At 60.1% G+C, this 17,314-nt stretch overlaps 1 protein-coding gene across 3 annotated transcripts in view; it reads left to right on the top strand.

Annotated features, from left to right (window-relative positions):
* Positions 1 to 17,314, top strand: part of Syt7 (synaptotagmin 7) — a 59,197-nt gene that overhangs the window by 38,196 nt on the left and 3,687 nt on the right. For 2 of the 3 annotated variants that reach the window (XM_076844681.2, XM_076844680.2), the window contains 5 exons: positions 6,093 to 6,228; positions 10,121 to 10,391; positions 13,377 to 13,546; positions 13,909 to 14,023; positions 14,532 to 14,731. In XM_076844681.2, coding sequence (XP_076700796.1) covers positions 6,093 to 6,228; positions 10,121 to 10,391; positions 13,377 to 13,546; positions 13,909 to 14,023; positions 14,532 to 14,731 — 892 coding nt within the window. Of the gene's footprint in view, positions 1 to 1,307; positions 1,431 to 6,092; positions 6,229 to 10,120; positions 10,392 to 13,376; positions 13,547 to 13,908; positions 14,024 to 14,531; positions 14,732 to 17,314 lie in introns of all 3 variants that reach the window. The other variant, XM_076844679.2, reaches the window with a different exon arrangement.

Genomic DNA, 17,314 nt, shown 5'->3' with positions numbered 1-17,314 from the left:
TCCGTCCATCTTGTCACCTTTCCCTTGGCCCTTCTTGTGACTGGCTTTCATGCCCGCCCCATCTGAGAATGCCTCCTTGTTTTCATGAAAGACATAACACCCGACGAGCTCCACAAAGCCACCAGAAAATGCTCACAGACTCTGATGGTTTCGAGAGGCAGCCGCCACCCACGCTTCCTTTTCTTCCCAGGAAAATGCAGGTGACCCCAGCAAAGATCCCCGGCATTGCCCAGTGGTTCTCAGAGAAGGCACTGTGACCTCTGACCCCAGACTACTGTCCACTCCAAGACACTTGGCCTTCTCCGTGCCTGCCCACCCATTCTGCCCTGGCCATGCTGCCCTCAGAGCACAATCACCCTCTGCAGGCGCAGGCTCCCTGCAGTCCTGCCAAGGCTTCTCCACACCTTGCCAAGTCCCTGCCCTCTCTCTCTGCCTTCGCGTTTCCATGCCTTCTGGACTGCTTCTCCAGTGAGAGGCCCCTGAACAGGACCCGCAGTCTTTGGCAGGCATTCCCCGGATCTCTAGAAAGGGGGACACAGGAGAGGGTCTGCTGTGCCCAGTACACCACATGCCAGAAGGGACTTCCATTCTCCTCCAATGGGCTGTACATCCTGGGGCCCCTTCTGGCTTCAAGGACATCTGGTTGACCATGACCCAGAGAGGTCTGGGATGGGCTTCCATGATCACCGGGTGCAGTGCCCAGTGGATTTCAAATTTCTAAGATAGGGCTGGGGCTATCGCTCAGTTGCATGCACAAGGCCCTGGGTTCAATCCCCAGCACCATAAAACAAACAAACCAACCAAAGACGCTCCCCTCTGAGAACCTGAACCTGCGTGCACAATCCTAGAACAAGATGGTCACGGAACCCCGCCCCCTTCTCCCAGGGGCCAAGGTGACCCGAGCAACTTCCGCTGGGGATTCATTAGCCTTTAAAAATCTGCCATGTCCCAGGACCTGAGCTCTACTCCTGCCCCCACCGCCCCCAGCTGTCTCTATGTGTTCCCTTGGAACTGACCCACCACTGACAATCTCAGCCCTGTGTCATGTCACCCCCCCACCACAGTCTGCTGTTGATCCAAGGCAAGGGGGTCCCAGGCTAAGGACAGCTCCCCTCTGTGCCCTCCCCGCCTCCCTCCTCTGTCCCACCACTGTTGTCCTGAAGTTGGCTTTTCTTTTCCTGCAGGGCCAGTTTCTTACGCTTTTTTCTTCTCTCTCTTTGTCTCTGTCTCTGTCTCTCCTTCCCCCCCTGCCCCTGCCTGTGGGGCCTCCTGGTCTCGTCCCGGCTGGTGGGCTGCCCACCGGGCAGGGAAGGCCGGATGGTGGTGCTATCCTTGGTCTTAGGGCTTTCGGAACAGGATGACTTTGCCAATATCCCTGACCTGCAAAACCCAGGAACCCAGCAGAACCAGAACGCTCAGGGGGACAAGAGGTACGAGCACGGGCGAGGCCCGCGGCGCCGCAGAGACGGAGGCACGGGAGGCCGACCTCCTTGACCGGCCCGGCTGCTGGACCAGGCGGTGGTGCCTTCAGCGGACGCTGGAGCAGGAGGACGAGCCCCCTTCCCAGCTGTTGCCCCCTCACAGCCACCTTGGTGGTGTCCCTGGGGCTATGAAGGGACCATTCTGGATCAAGCCTGCTCCCCAGCATGCTGGCCCAGGCGGGCAGCGGGAGCAAGCCCAGCCTTCTTGGCCCCATCTCCCTGCTTGGCCCCCCTCTGCTGCCCCCTCCATCTTTCATCTCTGCCCCACCCCCGACCCGGAAATCCCCGTTTCCCTGGAGGTTGGTGGACTGTGGAGGGGATGTCAGGGGAGGGCGCCAGCCTCACCCCCTCATCCCCGCCCCCTCAACCCCCCTGCTGCCTGGAGGTCCTGTGGGCTGCTCAGCCATGGAAGGGGAGCCCCTGGTGGGGAGGGGATGGGGCATGGGAGAGGCCTGGTGACCAGAACGAGCCAGAAGGGCAGCCCTTAAGGCCAGGTTTCAGGAGGAGGGAGTGGGGTCCAGGGCCAAGAGCAGCTGAGGCAGCTGCTGGTGCAAGGGAGGTGGGGGGCCTGGCTCCATCAGCGCCCAGGGTCGCTGCTACCCTCAGGGCCCTGCAGAGACCCTGAATAGCCATGTGGCCGCAGCACAGGCCGAGCAGAGGCTGAGCACTCACACCTCCACAGCCCGGGCCTTCGGGAGTTCAGGGGAGCAGCTCCCACTGCCCCCAGAGTCCAGGAGGGCACTGCTTCAGGGCAAGGGGAAAGGTGGGGGGTCTCAGTGAAGGAAGCATCCTGCACCTGGTCCAGCCTCCTCCCGACCTGGCCTTAGGCCGGGATGATCACACACCTGTGGTCCCAGAGATGGGAGGAGGGCTCGTCACCTGTTAGGTCTGCTTCCCACGAGGTCAGTGGGACGTGAGGCCCAGCAGCCAGGACACTGCCCACACTGCTGCTGTGGCTAGCGCCTCACTCTACAGCCTTGGCAGGTCACAGCCCTTCCTGGGCCTCTGCTTCTGCAGCTGTCGAGTCAGGGACAGCAGGGTGACCTCTAAGGAGCAGCCCTTCCGGCTCAGACATGCTAAGCTTCTATTGAAGAAATGGGCCTTGGGCTAGAGCACTTGTCAGACCCTGTGAGCTGGACAGGGACTGTTTGGACAGATGACCCTTTAGGGGCAGGAAAGGACTGGCCTGGGCTGCTCCCAGGGGCTTGTGGGTTAGGAAAGAGTGGATAGCTTGAGACTCCGAGGACTGGCTGTCCCTCCCGCGGCTTCTGGAGACCGGCCCTCTCATCTCCTTCCCGCCGAGTCCATGCTGCATGTCTGTGGTGGGCCGCGAGTCCCTGGAGAGTGGGCGGGGAGAGTGAGGCCCTGGCCTTGGTCTGGGGTCTGGGGAGAGATGGGACCTGCCACTCCCAACCCACCTGGGCCCTTCTCAATGCTGGGCCGCAGGCAGGCCAGAGGGCCATGGGGAGAGGGCCAGGGTCAAGGACAAGAGGACGCAGGGGGGCTAGAGCCCCCTGAAAGCCTGCTAAGAACCTGAGCCTCTGGCTGGGGAGAGGTGTGGAGCGTGAGGGAGCAGACGCAGGCTGGAAACGAGATTTCACCCCACCCGTGTTGACCAGCCGGCTCATCGTCACCCACGGCCTATTTTTACCTCCTCACCACTTAGGTCTCACTTCATATTTTAACACACCCATCCCTTCTGATCATGACATCAGCTTGTCCTCTGCCTTCCTGGGAAAGGGGGAGGGGCGTGGAGGTGGCAACTCTCGCCCCACCCAACCTGACTTTCCCAGTGGACACCTACCATTCCCACCTGGCCATGCTCACCCACCTGGGAACTCATTCCTCATGGCCCATGGAGCATTTCCCCCATGGTGGGCCACCACAGGGGGGCTACAGAGTCAAGTGGTTCCCCTAGCTGGCCCTCCCTACCCCAAAGCTTGGCGGGCCATCCTTGCTAGGCCCAGGCATCTCTGGTCCCCACCCTCTGGGCCCGGGAACTTCCAACCTTGCAGTAGTGGCTGGACCACCCGTCCCTCTTCAGCTTTCCCCTCCAGACCCAGAGTCTGCCCTTCTGCACCCCGTTCCACCCCTCCCAGCCCAGGGACCCTGTGGCTCTTGTTTGGGAGAACATGCCTCCCTTGGCCCGTAGCAACAGGCTTGCGGTAGACAGGGCCCAACGGAGGAGGAAGAGCCACTCCAGGTCCCAGACAAGATGGCAGTGTGGCCAAGGGACCACAGGAAGGCGGGAGGGGCAGTCCCTACCATCCCTTCAATCCCAGAAGGTCCCAAAGCCCCCACTCCAGGACCCTCCAAACCCTGGGCCTCTAGGTAGGACCTCGGAGCGCTCTTGGGCCTGGGGGGGAGCTGGCCGCTGGCCCCAGGCGGGCAACTGCCTCACTCATCCTGCACCACCCACCCACCCACCCACCTCATGCTCGCAGCCATCCTCTCTCCATTGCTCCTGGGATCCAAATGGTTTCCACCGTGGCCCCACCCCCAGCCCGGTGGGGGGCAGGGCGGGGCCAGGCCACCCCCATTGCTCCCCTCCTCCGAAGCCACCATGTTCCTCTGCCCCTGTGTGTCCCCTGCCTCCTCTCTGCCTCTCCTGTTGGCCGCCTCGCTCCTCCTTGTCCCTGTCCACCCAGCAGCCTTCTTCACATGTCTCTGACTAACTTTTCTTGGCCCCTCTCTCTCCCTCTCTCTCTCTTTCCCTCTTTTTCTCTCTCTGCCTCCTTCCTCCCATCTGCTCCTCACAGGGATGTCCCTGGGCCGGTGACGGGCCCCTTGGCCTCTCCCTCTGCCTCTCCCCATGCCTTTGTCTCTCCGGCTCTCTGTCCTGTGACCTCCGACAGCTTTGGTGGCGCTGACCATCTTTCCCAGGCTGCTCTGCAGCTGTGCCGAGCTGTGGCGTGGCCAAAATAACTCGACTTCTCATACCTTCAGCAGTCAATCTCCGCTCTCCTCCTCTCCTGCTCTATTTTTAACCTGACTTTACCTCTCCAGCTATTTCAGTCTCCTCTTCCTCCCCGCGCTGTCTGCGTGAGCACGTGTCCACGTGTGTGTGTGCGTGTGTGTGTGTGTGTGTGTCCCCGTGTGTGCGGGGCCGCATGTGCGCCCCCCCCCAGCTGCGTGTGCCGCCGTGTCCGTGCCTCTGGGAAGGGTGTCCAGCCTGTTGAGGGCGGGTGGGTGGCTCCCTGTTGTCACAGCCAGGCCAGGTTCTCACAGCAGGTGTATCAGGCACCTGATAATTGGGCTGTCTGTCCCTCCTCCTCCTTTCTGTTTCAGCCTGTCCCGGTTCACGTGCGCACCTTGGTATGCCTGGGTGTCCCCGAGTGGGTTTCCTCCGGGGACCTAAGTGTGCCCATCACTGTGTGTGTCCTCACGGCTGCTCTGGTTGACCTGCCTGAAGCTCATGCTATTCTCTCCCTGTGCCCCGGGTGTCTGCCCGCCTCGCGTGTTGGTGTGTGCGTGTCTGTGCGTGTCTGTGTACACACCCTGCTCGTGGGTCCTGGCCTCCCCTCCGGGGCCTGGCAGAGTTCGTGCATGTCTGTATGTGCCTGTCGTGGCCACCTGTGTGCTGGTGGTCAGTCTGTAGCAGAGGGCCTCGGCTTGTGTCCAGCCTGTGTGGCTCCCAGTCTGTGACTCTGCTCTGAAGGCTGTTCTATTTTAGCCTGTCCCAGGCCCCGGCTGCCAGTCCCCATCACCTCCTCGCTGCCTGCCCCCACCTCTTCCTTCTCATGGGACGTTCCAGCCTGGTCCCTGGGCAGGCTTTCAGGAGCCCCTTCCTGACTCCCAGCTGACCGTAGCCTGGGCTTCCCACCCGGCCGCGGAGCCAGAGCTCCTAGCCTCCTGGGAACGGCATGGAGCTGGGTGCTGACGGGTTGCTCGGTGGGTCCCCCATCTTTCTTTGGACCTGGGTGAGAGCCTCATCAAGTGCGCACACCTCCGAGTAGTGGCAGGGTGGGGACTGGGGAGCACAGGGGTGACAACTTGCCCTGCCCAGTAGGTGCTTTTAAATCTAAATTAGCTTCAGTGAAATAGAATCTTCAGAACTCAGTCACACTGGCCGCATTGCAAATGCCTGCTCGCCTGTGTGGCCAGTGGCTAGTGCTTCAGAGGATTCAGACAGAGAACACTTGGTTTTGGTAGAAATTCTGCCTGAGCGAGCTGTGCGGACAGGGGCCCTGACCTCACCTGGTCCGGAGGGTGGAGGGTGGAAGAGCACCTGTGCTCTGCATAGCCTGAGTAAATAGGTGGGACACTTGGAGACAGACACTGGCATGTTTGCAGAGGGTAATGACGCGTAGAGGCACCTGGTCTCCACCCGGAGCCTCCCCAGTGAGCCTCCCCCCTCCCAGGCTGGGGGGCAGGGTGGAGCAGGCCTCAGCAGAGGGGTGCAGACTCAGAGACCAACCATGCAAGCCAGTGCTTGAGGGCTAGAAGGCTTCTGGGGAAAAACAGGCCTCCTGATGGACACAAGCTCTGCCTCTGCCGGCCTGCAGAAGGTGGCAGGGGCTCGGGTCCTCCGAGAAGGTCCCGCTGCCAGACCCGTGGTGCCCAGCCCAGCCCAGCTCCAGTCTGCACTCACTGGGACTCCCCCTCTCCCAGGTTGCCGGCAGGAGGTAAGGCGGTGAACACAGCCCCAGTGCCAGGCCAGACGCCCCACGATGAGTCTGACCGCCGGACCGAGCCCCGCTCCTCCGTCTCGGACCTCGTCAACTCCCTCACCAGCGAGATGCTCATGGTGAGAAAGGCAGAGGCCTGGGCCCCACAGAGAGCTGGGCTGGGAGGCAAGGCCTGTGTGTGTGTGTGTGTGTGTGTGTGTGTGTGTGTGGAAACTGGACGGCCTGGGACTGGCCTGCTTGGGCAGGGGACCCAGCCAGCGGTAGCCTGGAGAGCTAGGCACAGTGTGCCGACAGTGTGACTTGAGGGAGCAAGGCCTGGGGTCTCTTCTCAGCTCTTTTCACCAAAATGACCTCTCTGGGCCTCAGTTTCCTCATCTGTCGGGTGAAAGTAAGAATGGCTCTCCTGCTTTGATCCCCTTCCAGACTGAGAAGGGACTTCGTGAGAGAGGGAAAGGCTGATGGATAAAAAGCCGGGTAGTAGACTTGGGGCAGTAGGATGGCTTGGAGCGGGATCCACGTCCCATTGCTGGGAGGCTCAGAGAAGAGGAGAGCAGAGCCACAGGTCCTGACTCTCGTGAGGGGACAGCTGTGCCCGGGTGCTCCTCTCCACAGCTTGCAGGATTCAGACCCTAGAGTGCTTCACCAAGGCCAAGGGTGTGGTTCATATGGCGCCCCCTGGTGGCAGCAATGAGGCCACTTGTCCTTCCTGTACTTTCCAAAGCGTCCCTGAACTAGGCCAGAGGGGTTTCCAGGCAGCACCATTAAAGCTCTGGCAGCTCACAAGTCCCAAGAAGGATATAGGAGGGCCCAAGGGTGGGATCTGTTGCTCCTGGACATGACCCGGGGCAAGTCCTTGCCTTGGTCACCCTCCCTCCTATAGAGACCGGGAAATGGGCTTGGGGACCCTCTGGCCCTTCCCAGTCCTGACATCAATTCAGAGTTCTCCCCCCTGCCACCCTTCCTGAGCCCCACAACACCTCCAGGCACCCCCCTTCTGCCGTTTAGGGTTGCAGCCAGCTCTAACCAGCCACCCCCGCTGCCCCTTGCTAGCCTGGCATTTCCCAAGTTCCCATGTGCACACAGACCGCAAGCCACCTTGGTAAGAGGCCGACTTCCAGTCAGTGGGCTCTAGAGGGCTAGAGGGTCCACGTTTCTGTTGGACCCAGGCTAGGGCATCAGAACTTTCCCATCCCAGATCCGGTGGCTTCTGGACCCCCATCTCTCGCCAGCCACAGTCTCCCACAGGCCTGGCCCTGCACCGTCTCCCTCCTGTCTCCCCTACCTATTCCCACAGCCCTGGTCATCCTCTGCTTTGGACACCCCTTGCCACAGCCCACCTGCCTCTACCACAGCCCAGTAATTGGTTACATTTTCCAGTAGCCAGGTTCCCAGAAGGGACAGCCCTTTCCCAGCCAGCTTGCCTGCCCCTTGCTGCCTTCAGGGAGGAGCCCACAGGCGTGGCAGCGGAAGGAAGTGCAGGCCCATCTCCCTCTTGTGCTCGGCAGATGCCCAGAGGTGGGAGGGCAGAGTCTGATTGCCCAGTCTTATGCCAGCGCCAGGTCATGGGCATCAACAGTGACTGTGAAGATAAGCAGGAGAGCAAGTCCCTGTGACTTCAACCTGCAGAGTCTTGCACTCAGGAGACAGGAGACAGGCACCCAGAGCCGACCAGCAGAGGGGCAGGGGAGGGTGTCAAGACCACCCTGACATCTGAGGTGCCCATGCCCTGGCACAGGGCCTGGCTGGGTGGCCTGGGGGGTTAACTACTGGGGAAGGGGCTCAGGCAGCACCTCCCAGGGGCTGGGGTGGGGTGGCCAGCCTGGGTGCCAGGAAGATAGCTCTTTAGGGCTCAGGGCTGTGGCTTAGGAAGCTGGGAGTGAGCACTTTCTGATGTGAAAGCCACCTAGGACTCCTCTAGACCACCCTCTTGGGGAGCAAAGAGCCAAGTGGCCAGAGGACCTCAGCTAGTCACCCACGACTGCACCCCAACTTTAGAAGGGAAGGGGAAGGTGAGTGGCCCTGCTGGCCCTGCCTACCCATGTGATGTCCCAGGCTCTTGCTGCCTGGGCCAGGGGACCAGGCTACAGAGGAGGACTGTGGAAGGAACATGGACCCATCTAAACCTCCCAGGAACCTCACAAACTAGGTCCCGTGGCATCCGTTCTGCAGAAGCAGAGGTTCAAGGTGAAGGGGACTCCGTGAGCCGACCCTGGGTCAGGTGGCCGTGTCCTCAGAGGGCCTGGGCTGGAGCTCCAGGGCTATCTGGTCAACCAAGGGCCCAGGCTTCCACTGTGAGGAAGACCAGCAAAGGCCGCTTGGCACCCCTGCCCCCAGGGGTAAAGCCCCAGGTCTGGGTGTGGGACCCAGAGCCAGGTGCCGGGTGCTCAGAACACCTGGGCGCCACCTGGGTGCAGGTTCCGCTTCACCATTCAGGCAAGGTGGCTTGAGACAAGTTACCCAACCTCTCTGTGCTCCAAACCCAAACTGAAACACAGTTGTGCCTGCCTCGTTGGGAGTAAGGATTGAGGGCGGGACACCTGGCACAGGGCAGGGGTGGCAGGCAGCTGATCCATAGCAGTAGTGACCATCATTCTTTGTGATCGGGATGCTTCTCACCTGGCACAGGGAAGGCTTTGCTGGCTGGGGGGAGTCTCCTATCACCCTGGGGTGTGGGCCTGCTCTGGTGGAAGGAGCAGGCCTTCAAGTCAGAAAGGGCTCATACTGCTGTGCCATCTTGGACATGTGACTTAACCTCTCTGAGCCAGTCTCCTCAGCTAGAGAGCGGTGACAACTGCCTGGCCCGGCAGTAAGAAGGTGATTAAGAGTCGTCTGTCATGGTAGGTGCACCCTATCTGCATTACTATTACCTGTATCATGGAGCACTTCAGAGCCCGTGGCCGCCACTCTAGGAGGAAGGAGGGGATGTGGAGGTTTCCGTGGGGGAGAAGAGATAGCCACTGTAGCTTTGTCTGAACGGTGGCACCCCGGGTCCAATTCCTGGCTCCCATCTAATCGGCAGAGGCAGGGAGGGGGGCCAGTGGACCTGATGGGTCTAGACCCCAGCAGCTGGAAGTGGCAGGGTTTCAAGCCTGCCCAGATGCCCCCTCTGTGTAGCCACACTTCAGACCCTGGACAGGGAGACCCCCCAGCTGCTGCCTACTTTCCCATGTCGGGTGGGAATCACCCTCCCCAGGACTTCCTATTGAGTCCCTGGCCGCCAAGCGCCCGCCCTGAGAGTGGGCACCGGGTGCAGGTGCAGTCCCCTCCAGTGATCCTGAGCCCGGCAACAGTGCAGCCATCTGAGGCACTTTGGAGACAGTATCGGTGCCAGGGCCCACCCCAGCCTGATCCAATCAGACTCCCTGGGGACAGGGAGGGGCAGATCTGTATTCTTCATTTCCCTGGTGACGCTGCCTCACACAAATAGACATCGCCCGCGGAACGCTTGCCTTTCTCATTTAGTAAATTGCATCACCCCCTGCACCCCAGAGAGTCGCCTTCATCAGAAACACCGTGCTAAACTCTTGAAGCTATGAGCAGCCTCCCACCTGTTTTGCAGCCCAGGCTTGGGTCAGCATGTCCACAGGGCCCACAGGGCTAGGGAAGGAGGGAGAGTGGAGGGGACCCAGGGACCCGCACGCCCAAGGCAGAGGCATCCCGACCTGGGGAGATGAGGGCCGCTGTGGTGGCCAGCACTCGGAGTGGGTTGACCCAGGACTGTGACAGGAGGTGGGAGAGGGCTCAGAAGAGGGGGCCGTTCCTGGATCCGCCTCCCTCTCTCCCTGAGAGACCTTGGTCAAGGTACTTGCTCCTGGCCTGAACCTCCTCCGGCCAGGAGTACGGGCTGGGCCACCACCTCCAGCCAGCCCCACGTGTGGTGGCCAGCAGGAAAGAGCAGCTGTGGCAGCGGGACCCGCCTCCAGCACAGCAAGGCCTCTCAGCCATGCTGGGTTGCAGGTGGCCCCGGGGAGCAGAGCCCTCCCCAACCTGCTGCCTCTCGCCCGCCCCCAGCTGTCCCCAGGCTCCGAGGAGGACGAGGCCCATGAGGGCTGCAGCCGAGAGAACCTGGGCAGGATCCAGTTCAGCGTCGGCTACAACTTCCAGGAGTCCACGCTCACCGTGAAGATCATGAAAGCCCAGGAGCTGCCAGCCAAGGACTTCAGCGGCACCAGCGACCCCTTCGTCAAGATCTACCTGCTGCCGGACAAGAAGCACAAGCTGGAGACCAAGGTGAAGCGGAAGAACCTGAACCCCCACTGGAACGAGACCTTCCTCTTTGAAGGTGAGACCGGCGCCCCTCCCCACTGCCCCCTCCTCCCCACCCCACCGCCCACGTGGCCACGGGCACAGGCGCATAGGCACACTTGGGGGCACACAGGTGCACGAGCACGGGCAAGCCGGTATACGTGTGTGCACACGTGTGTGCACATGGACAGATACGTATGTGCGTGTAAGGCGCCTGTCTCGGCCCAGTCAACCTGATGCATTTTGTGTGTAGCTGGGTCAGGTCTCGGGAGCTAGAAGGAGCCAGCTTCACACCCAGAGGCCAAGGAGGGCCTCATCCTCGGGAGGGCTGGACAGGCAGGAGGCACCCACAGCATTCAGAGATGGTGAGTCCCGGGGCACCCAGAGTGCAATACTTAAGAGCTCAGGCCTGGCCCGGACTGTTTGGGTTTGGATCCCAGCTCTTCCACTTACTAGCTGTGTGCCCTGGGTAATTTCCTAAACATCTCTGTACCTGGTCTCCTCATTTGTAAAAGAGATAATAAGGGCGAGTATTAAACAAATTACTAAAGTGTGAAAAGCACTCAGAACCGGGCCCTCCACTCAGAAAATGCTGATAGCTGTTTGTTAAACACATTCTGTTGCTGGTCTCTGACCCCTTCCTTCCCCCTCCCCAACCTAGGACAAGAGTAAAGACTCTGAGCCTTGTCCTCTGGCTCCAGGAGGCCACTGAGGCAAAAGTCCTTCCTCTCTCCTGAAACCTGGTGGCATCAATGCCACCAGGCCGGCTGCGTGCTCAGGAGCAGTTTCTACCCCAGCGCCCGCCCCCCCCCCCCCGCCCTTAGAGAGGCCATAACTCTCCCAGGAGCCTGGTTCAACCCATGAGAATAAACCCCTATGGCTCCCACTGTCCGATCCCCTGATTTCCAGAACCTGCAGGGACTCCTCCCCAATTGGTGTCCAGGTCTTTCGGCCCCCTCCAGATCTGCAAGATGGCCCTCGGTTCACCCACGAAGTAAGTGAGGGTGAGCTCAGGTGTTTCCAGGTCCCCTCCTCCCTGTTCAGCACGGGGTCCACTTGAGATGGTACAACTAGCCAGAGGTTTGGCCGTCTGGAGGGATATGTGGCCAGCTGATAGGGCGAGGACGATGGAGAGAGCCACGGCCCCCCCATCCCTTCCACAAACGTACCCAGTGTCAATGATGAAATGGGGACTGGGAGCTCAGAAAAGGACGAGGCCTGTGGTGGCCCTGGAGACGTCACTGATCTAATGGAGGACACAGAGGGGTGGAGACTCGAGCCACACCCAGCATGTCAGCCGCTGCAGGAACCCGGTATGGGCTTCCCTTGGCGGTGTCGATTTCCCCAAAGAGGGGCCATTCAAGGTGGGTCCTGGAGAAAGAGCAGGAGTGTGCCGGAGAACAGCCCGCCTCCTCTGGTGTTGAAGAGAGCGGACCCAGGTGTGCAGAGCTGGTGGTGCTGCCAGCGTCCCCAGAACACTTGTCCCCATGCATTCACCTGAACAGATGCCGAGGGCCACCTGGGCAAGATCCCTCAGGTCCTCCAAGATGAGCAAGACCCAGTCCCCCTTAACAGGAGGACAGGGACTCTGTAATGACTTCAGAGGGTTTCCTGTCCCTGCTCCTGCCAGTGCCTCTCTGGGCCTCTGCTGTTTCTGCGTGAAGGTGCTGGAACCCTCCAGAGCTCTTCCCTGCAGCTTCTCCACCAGTCAGGCTGCGGACTAGGTGCCCTCTCCTTCCTGCTCACCCCTCATTCAGGACCTCAGCCCCCCAGGCGTCCAGGGTGGCCTGTGCCCTTCATCCCCAAGGCCAGCCCCACCTCTAAGCCTCCGGGGGAGGGGGGGGACACTGACTCCTGGCTCCTGTCTTCCTGTGGCTCCTTCTCCCCTCCCCCTCCCGCCCACCTCCTGCACCTCAGCTCCTCTGCGCACCCCAGCACCTTCCTGCTGCTCCAGCAGACCATTTATTCCCCTGGCACTTATTCATCTGTTCAATTATTTATCCTCTTCACAAGTGCCTACTATGTGCCAGAAATGGTGTTAGATGCCAGGGTCTGGTGGGCGATCACAGGGATGCCTTTCTGGGAATCCCAGCCCAGCCTAGCGAGCGAGTCAGACGACTAAACCTCTCACAGCTGGCGGAAAGGAGAGCGCCCGCCCGTGTACCCAGGCGTCCCACCCAGCTGCGAAGTCAGGACAGAGCTAAGGCCTGAAGGATGGGAGTAAGGCAGCGGGCGCGGTGGGGGCCAGGCAGGAAGAGGACCAGGAAGGAGGCTGCAGCCTGTCATTGTTGAGTGGTCAGGAGACGAGCAGGAGCTGCCAAATTGTGGCAGGACTCGAAGCCAAGGTAGGGTGCCCAGCTTTTATTCTAAGTGCACCGGCAACCATTGAAAGGCTCCGAGCAGGAGAGTGCTGTGATGTGCTGCTATTTTTAAAAGATCACTCCGGCCACTGCGTTGAGAATGGTCCCGGAGGAAGTGTGGACGTGGGGGGAGCCATCTGGAGACTCTTGCGGCTGTCTAGGCAAGAGGTGGCTGGACAGGGGAGGTGGCGCGGAGGAGGGGAGGGCTGCAGGATCTGCTCAGGAAGAACGGAAGGACAGGCCACCTTGGAAGGGGAAGGAGTGTCCCAGGGCACCAGTCCATTCCTGCTTCTCCACCCCCAACCCCGGTCCCCCAGGGGACTTGCTGGCAGCCTGGTCTGCCTCAGACAGAGCCACTTGCCCAGACTTGCCTCAGGATGATTGGCAGTGGCAGCTCAGAGACGCCCATCACTGGGATGGACACATGGTAACTGAATGGATGCCCCACTTCTGCTGTTTGTAAGCCAGGGGACTTTGGACAGGTAATTTAAGCCATCGGAGCCTCAGTTTCCTCATCTGTAAAATGGACAAGACACTCCAACAAAGGGGAACCCATGAGGGGTTCACATGGCCGGTGGCAGCTCTTACTAGCACTTCGGAAAGCCCTGACTGCGCCCAGGTGTTGCCTGCTGTCCCCCCTTCACCTCACGTCTGTCCCTCAGGTTTTCCCTACGAGAAGGTGGTACAGAGGGTCCTCTACCTCCAAGTCCTGGACTACGACCGTTTCAGCCGTAATGACCCCATCGGGGAGGTGTCCATCCCCCTCAACAAGGTGGACCTGACCCAGATGCAGACCTTCTGGAAGGATCTGAAGCCATGCAGCGATGGGAGTGTAAGGCCTCCCCCATGGGCCTCTGGCTGGCAGGTCCACCCTAGTCCACCTCAGCCGTAGGAATGCCAGCTGGGCTTGGAGAGGGGTGCAGGCGGGCAGTCCCCAAGGAGGTCCGAGCACTGTCCCTCAGCCCTCAGTGACTTGCTGAGCTGTGGGAAAGAACCTGGGGCTCTGTTCAGGAAGAGGGGACTCTGGGGGCAGGGGTGTAGAGACCTGCCAGAGGAGGGGACACAGTGTGACAACAGTGGCAGACAGAGGGGTGGGTGCCAGGTCAGGCCAGAGGGGCCCTGAGGTCGGGGGAGGGGAGCCCCGTGCCCCTCCCTCCCCGTGGCCCAGCCTCATCCCTCACCGGTCCCTCCCAGGGGAGCCGAGGGGAGCTGCTGCTGTCTCTCTGCTACAACCCCTCTGCCAACTCCATCATCGTGAACATCATCAAAGCCCGGAACCTCAAAGCCATGGACATCGGGGGCACATCAGGTGCTGGGGCTCCTGGAGGCAGGAGGCGGGCGGGCCAGGGGAGGCTCTGACTCGGGACGCCGCCGGCCCTCCTCCCTGACCCCCACACCTCCATTCCGGTCCCAGCTCCTCTACCCTAGAGACGTGGGGGGTCCCCTTTGGGTGATCCTAAGGGACAGCAACATCTCGGACCCTGTCCTTTATGGATTCGGGAAGAACGGGACTGTTGTTCTATTGGGGAGGCCTGGGTTCAAATCCTGGTGCTACTTGTCTCTGAGCTCGGGCTGCCCCTGGCCCCTCTGGGGCTGGGTTTCCTCGTGGATGTTAGCAGGTGGCTCTGGGTGGCTGACAGCCAGGCTCCCCTCTGACTCTCCCAACTGATCTGCTGATTCCCCCGGATCCTGCCTTGGGCCTCGCCCTGGGGGGGAAGCACACAGCCGCCCCCCGCCTTGGCTTCCACACATGGCAGGAGGAGGGGGTCCTAGGGGTCCCCCCACGCTGTCCCTCTAACCCTCCCTCCCTTCCCCAGACCCCTACGTGAAGGTGTGGCTGATGTACAAAGACAAGCGGGTGGAGAAAAAGAAGACGGTGACCATGAAGAGGAACTTGAACCCCATCTTCAACGAGTCCTTCGCCTTCGACATCCCCACGGAGAAGCTGAGGGAGACGACCATCGTCATCACCGTCATGGACAAGGACAAGCTCAGCCGCAACGACGTCATCGGCAAGGTAGGCCCGGCAGTGGGGCGCACCCAGCCGGCCCCCAGCAGGCTGGACACCAGAGTGGGGCAGTCCTTCCCACCTCAGGGGAAAATGAGGGCATCAGATGGGACCTTCCTGAGGTACCCCCCCCCAGGCATCTTCCTGGGGCTCACTCAGCTCAGGTCAGACCCCTGGGAGGGAGGGAAAGAAGGGAGTGGCAAGGAAATGGCCCCCGACTGCTCTGAGGGGCCATCTTCAGAGGACAAGCTGTGTGGGCCAGTTTCGAGAGCTACCATCAGACTCCAAAGACCTAACCTCAGGTCCCACCTGATCTGCCCACTATCAGCTGGGTGACCTTGAGCAAACCACTTGCCCTCTCTGAGCTTCAGGGTTCTTACCTATAAGATGGGGCTGCAGGACTTTCCAGGATGAGAGAAGAATTGCCCAAGATATGTAGAGGTCCTCCCTATAGAAGGTGACCTTCTCCTCCCGCCTGCTAATCCACAAATCCATTCCTGGCCTTGAGTTTTTCTAGGAGGTGATTCTATGGTATAAACCCATCCACTTTTCTATTTTGAAATGACTGTCCTTGTGTTTGTATGTGGCTCAGTGTGGACAGGGTGGGCTCAGAAGCCAGCCTGCCTGAGCCCAGTGCCCAGCCCCACCACTTGTTCTGGTTTTGCTGGGGATCAAACCCAGGGCCTGGTGCAGGGAGACCTACCCCCAGCCCTCCAGCTCCACCGTTAGCAGGCGGCACCTCTCTGAGCCTCGTTTTCTCCTCTCACTTAATTCTCCTAACCACACAGTGCGCTGGGGGAACTAAATGAGATGCCCAGGCCAGGGCTTAGCACAGTACTTGGAGCATACCTGTAGCTGCTGCTAGGATAAAAGTCATCTTTGAAGATGCACCCCCTACTCAGGCCTTGTGCATTTTGTCCAGGAGCTGAGGGGGGAGCCAGTGACCAGGACAGGAAGCGTGAGCGAGGGTGAAACAGATTGTCTGGGCCATTGCCTTGTTTGGGGAAAACAGGGAAGGATGTCCTTGTGTGTGTATGTGGTTCGGGGTTGACAGGGTGGGCCCAGAAGTCAGCTCAGAAGGGGCAGGGAAGGGGGCTGAGCTGGGCGCAACCCTCAGCTAGGGATGGAGAACGCAGCTGTGCTCTTGGAGGTGCGGGAGGCAGTCTGGCCTCACAGAGGCGAGAGCTGGCCCTGCCTGCCATAATCTGGCTCAGGGAGCATGACCAGCCAACTTGTCACAGGACAGTGCCACCCATATTCCAACATCTGGGCAGGGCCTGCTGAGCCTCCCAGGCCCAGCTCAGGCCAAGGGACATGTAAACCATATCTGTTTCTAGGTTTTTCTGAAGCTTCACCTTTGGGAACTGGGTGTTCCTTAGATACCAATGGCAGGTCCTTTTGCAATGGGCCTACTTTCTGTTACTGAACCCAGGCAGAGGCAGAGCTGTTCTTTTGTGTGCGTGTGGTGGTGCTGGGGACTGAACCCAGGGCCTGGTGCATGCCAAGCAAGCCCTCTACCAGCTGAGCTGTGTCCCCAGCCCCGGACCTGTTCTTGCTCTGGCCTGGGGAGTTTTGGCAACCCTCTGAGTTCCAGCCCCTGCTCAGCCCTCGGAAGCCAGGAACCTGCCCTCTTATGGGTACAGCATAGCTCAAGGCTGTGGGCATCACGCTGGACGGAGGTTGCAAATGAGGACCTTTCCCAGTGTGGCCCCCAAGCTCTGTGACCCTCTGGGAGTGAACAGCCAGCCGGCTTCAGAGACAGAACCCACCACTGAGAGGGTTTACTATGCCCCACGTGCCCACGGAGCCGCGACACTCACCATCTCAAACTGTGTACAAGGCAGCCGCCATCAACACTCAGGGAGGCCTCGCCACCGTATGTGGCAGAGCTGGGGTTCGCCCCCATCTTTTTTTTTTAACCCTTTCTCTTCTTTCTCCCTTCCCTCTTCTCTTTCCCTTTCTCTCCCTCCCCACCCACCCCCCCCCTCAGAACTTGAACCCAGTGCTCTACCACTGAGCTACATCCCCAGTCCTCTTTTATTTTATTGTATAATAGGATCTTGCTGAGTTGCCCAGGTTGGCCTTAAACTTTTGATCCTCCTGCCTCAGCCTCCCAAGTCGCTGGCGTTACAGGCATGCCTCACCATGCCCTGCTCTTCCCCCTCCCCCAACACTTAAAATACTTTTTATTTGAATAGTTTTAGATTTTTAGAAAAGTAGCAGAGGTGGTACTGATAGGTCCCATGTCCCCCTTGCCCCTACTCCCCATTGTCAGTCTGTCACATGAAGAGACTACACTCCTCACAGCCTGAGGATCTTACGAGGAACTAAAATTCAGACTTTGTATTTTACCAGTTCTAGGATCTAGTTCAGGGTGTCACATGGCACTGAGTCGTCATGTCCCTGGTCTCCTCTGACAGTTTCTCAGTCTTCCTTTCTTGTCTGGGATCTTGACACCCTTGAGGGGTGCTGAGCAGGTGTCCTATAGCACCCACGCCTTTTCCCCGCACTCTGAACAGTGCACTCTGCAGGCTGTGGTCAGCTGGGTGTGCCCTGGGGGTTCTGGAGATCCCCACACACAGCCCCACAAGA

The sequence above is a fragment of the Callospermophilus lateralis genome, chromosome 2, assembly GCF_048772815.1.
Source record: "Callospermophilus lateralis isolate mCalLat2 chromosome 2, mCalLat2.hap1, whole genome shotgun sequence".
Lineage (NCBI taxonomy): Eukaryota > Metazoa > Chordata > Mammalia > Rodentia > Sciuridae > Callospermophilus > Callospermophilus lateralis.
Note: the sequence above shows the minus strand (reverse complement) of the source record. Positions and strands in the feature narration are given on the sequence as shown.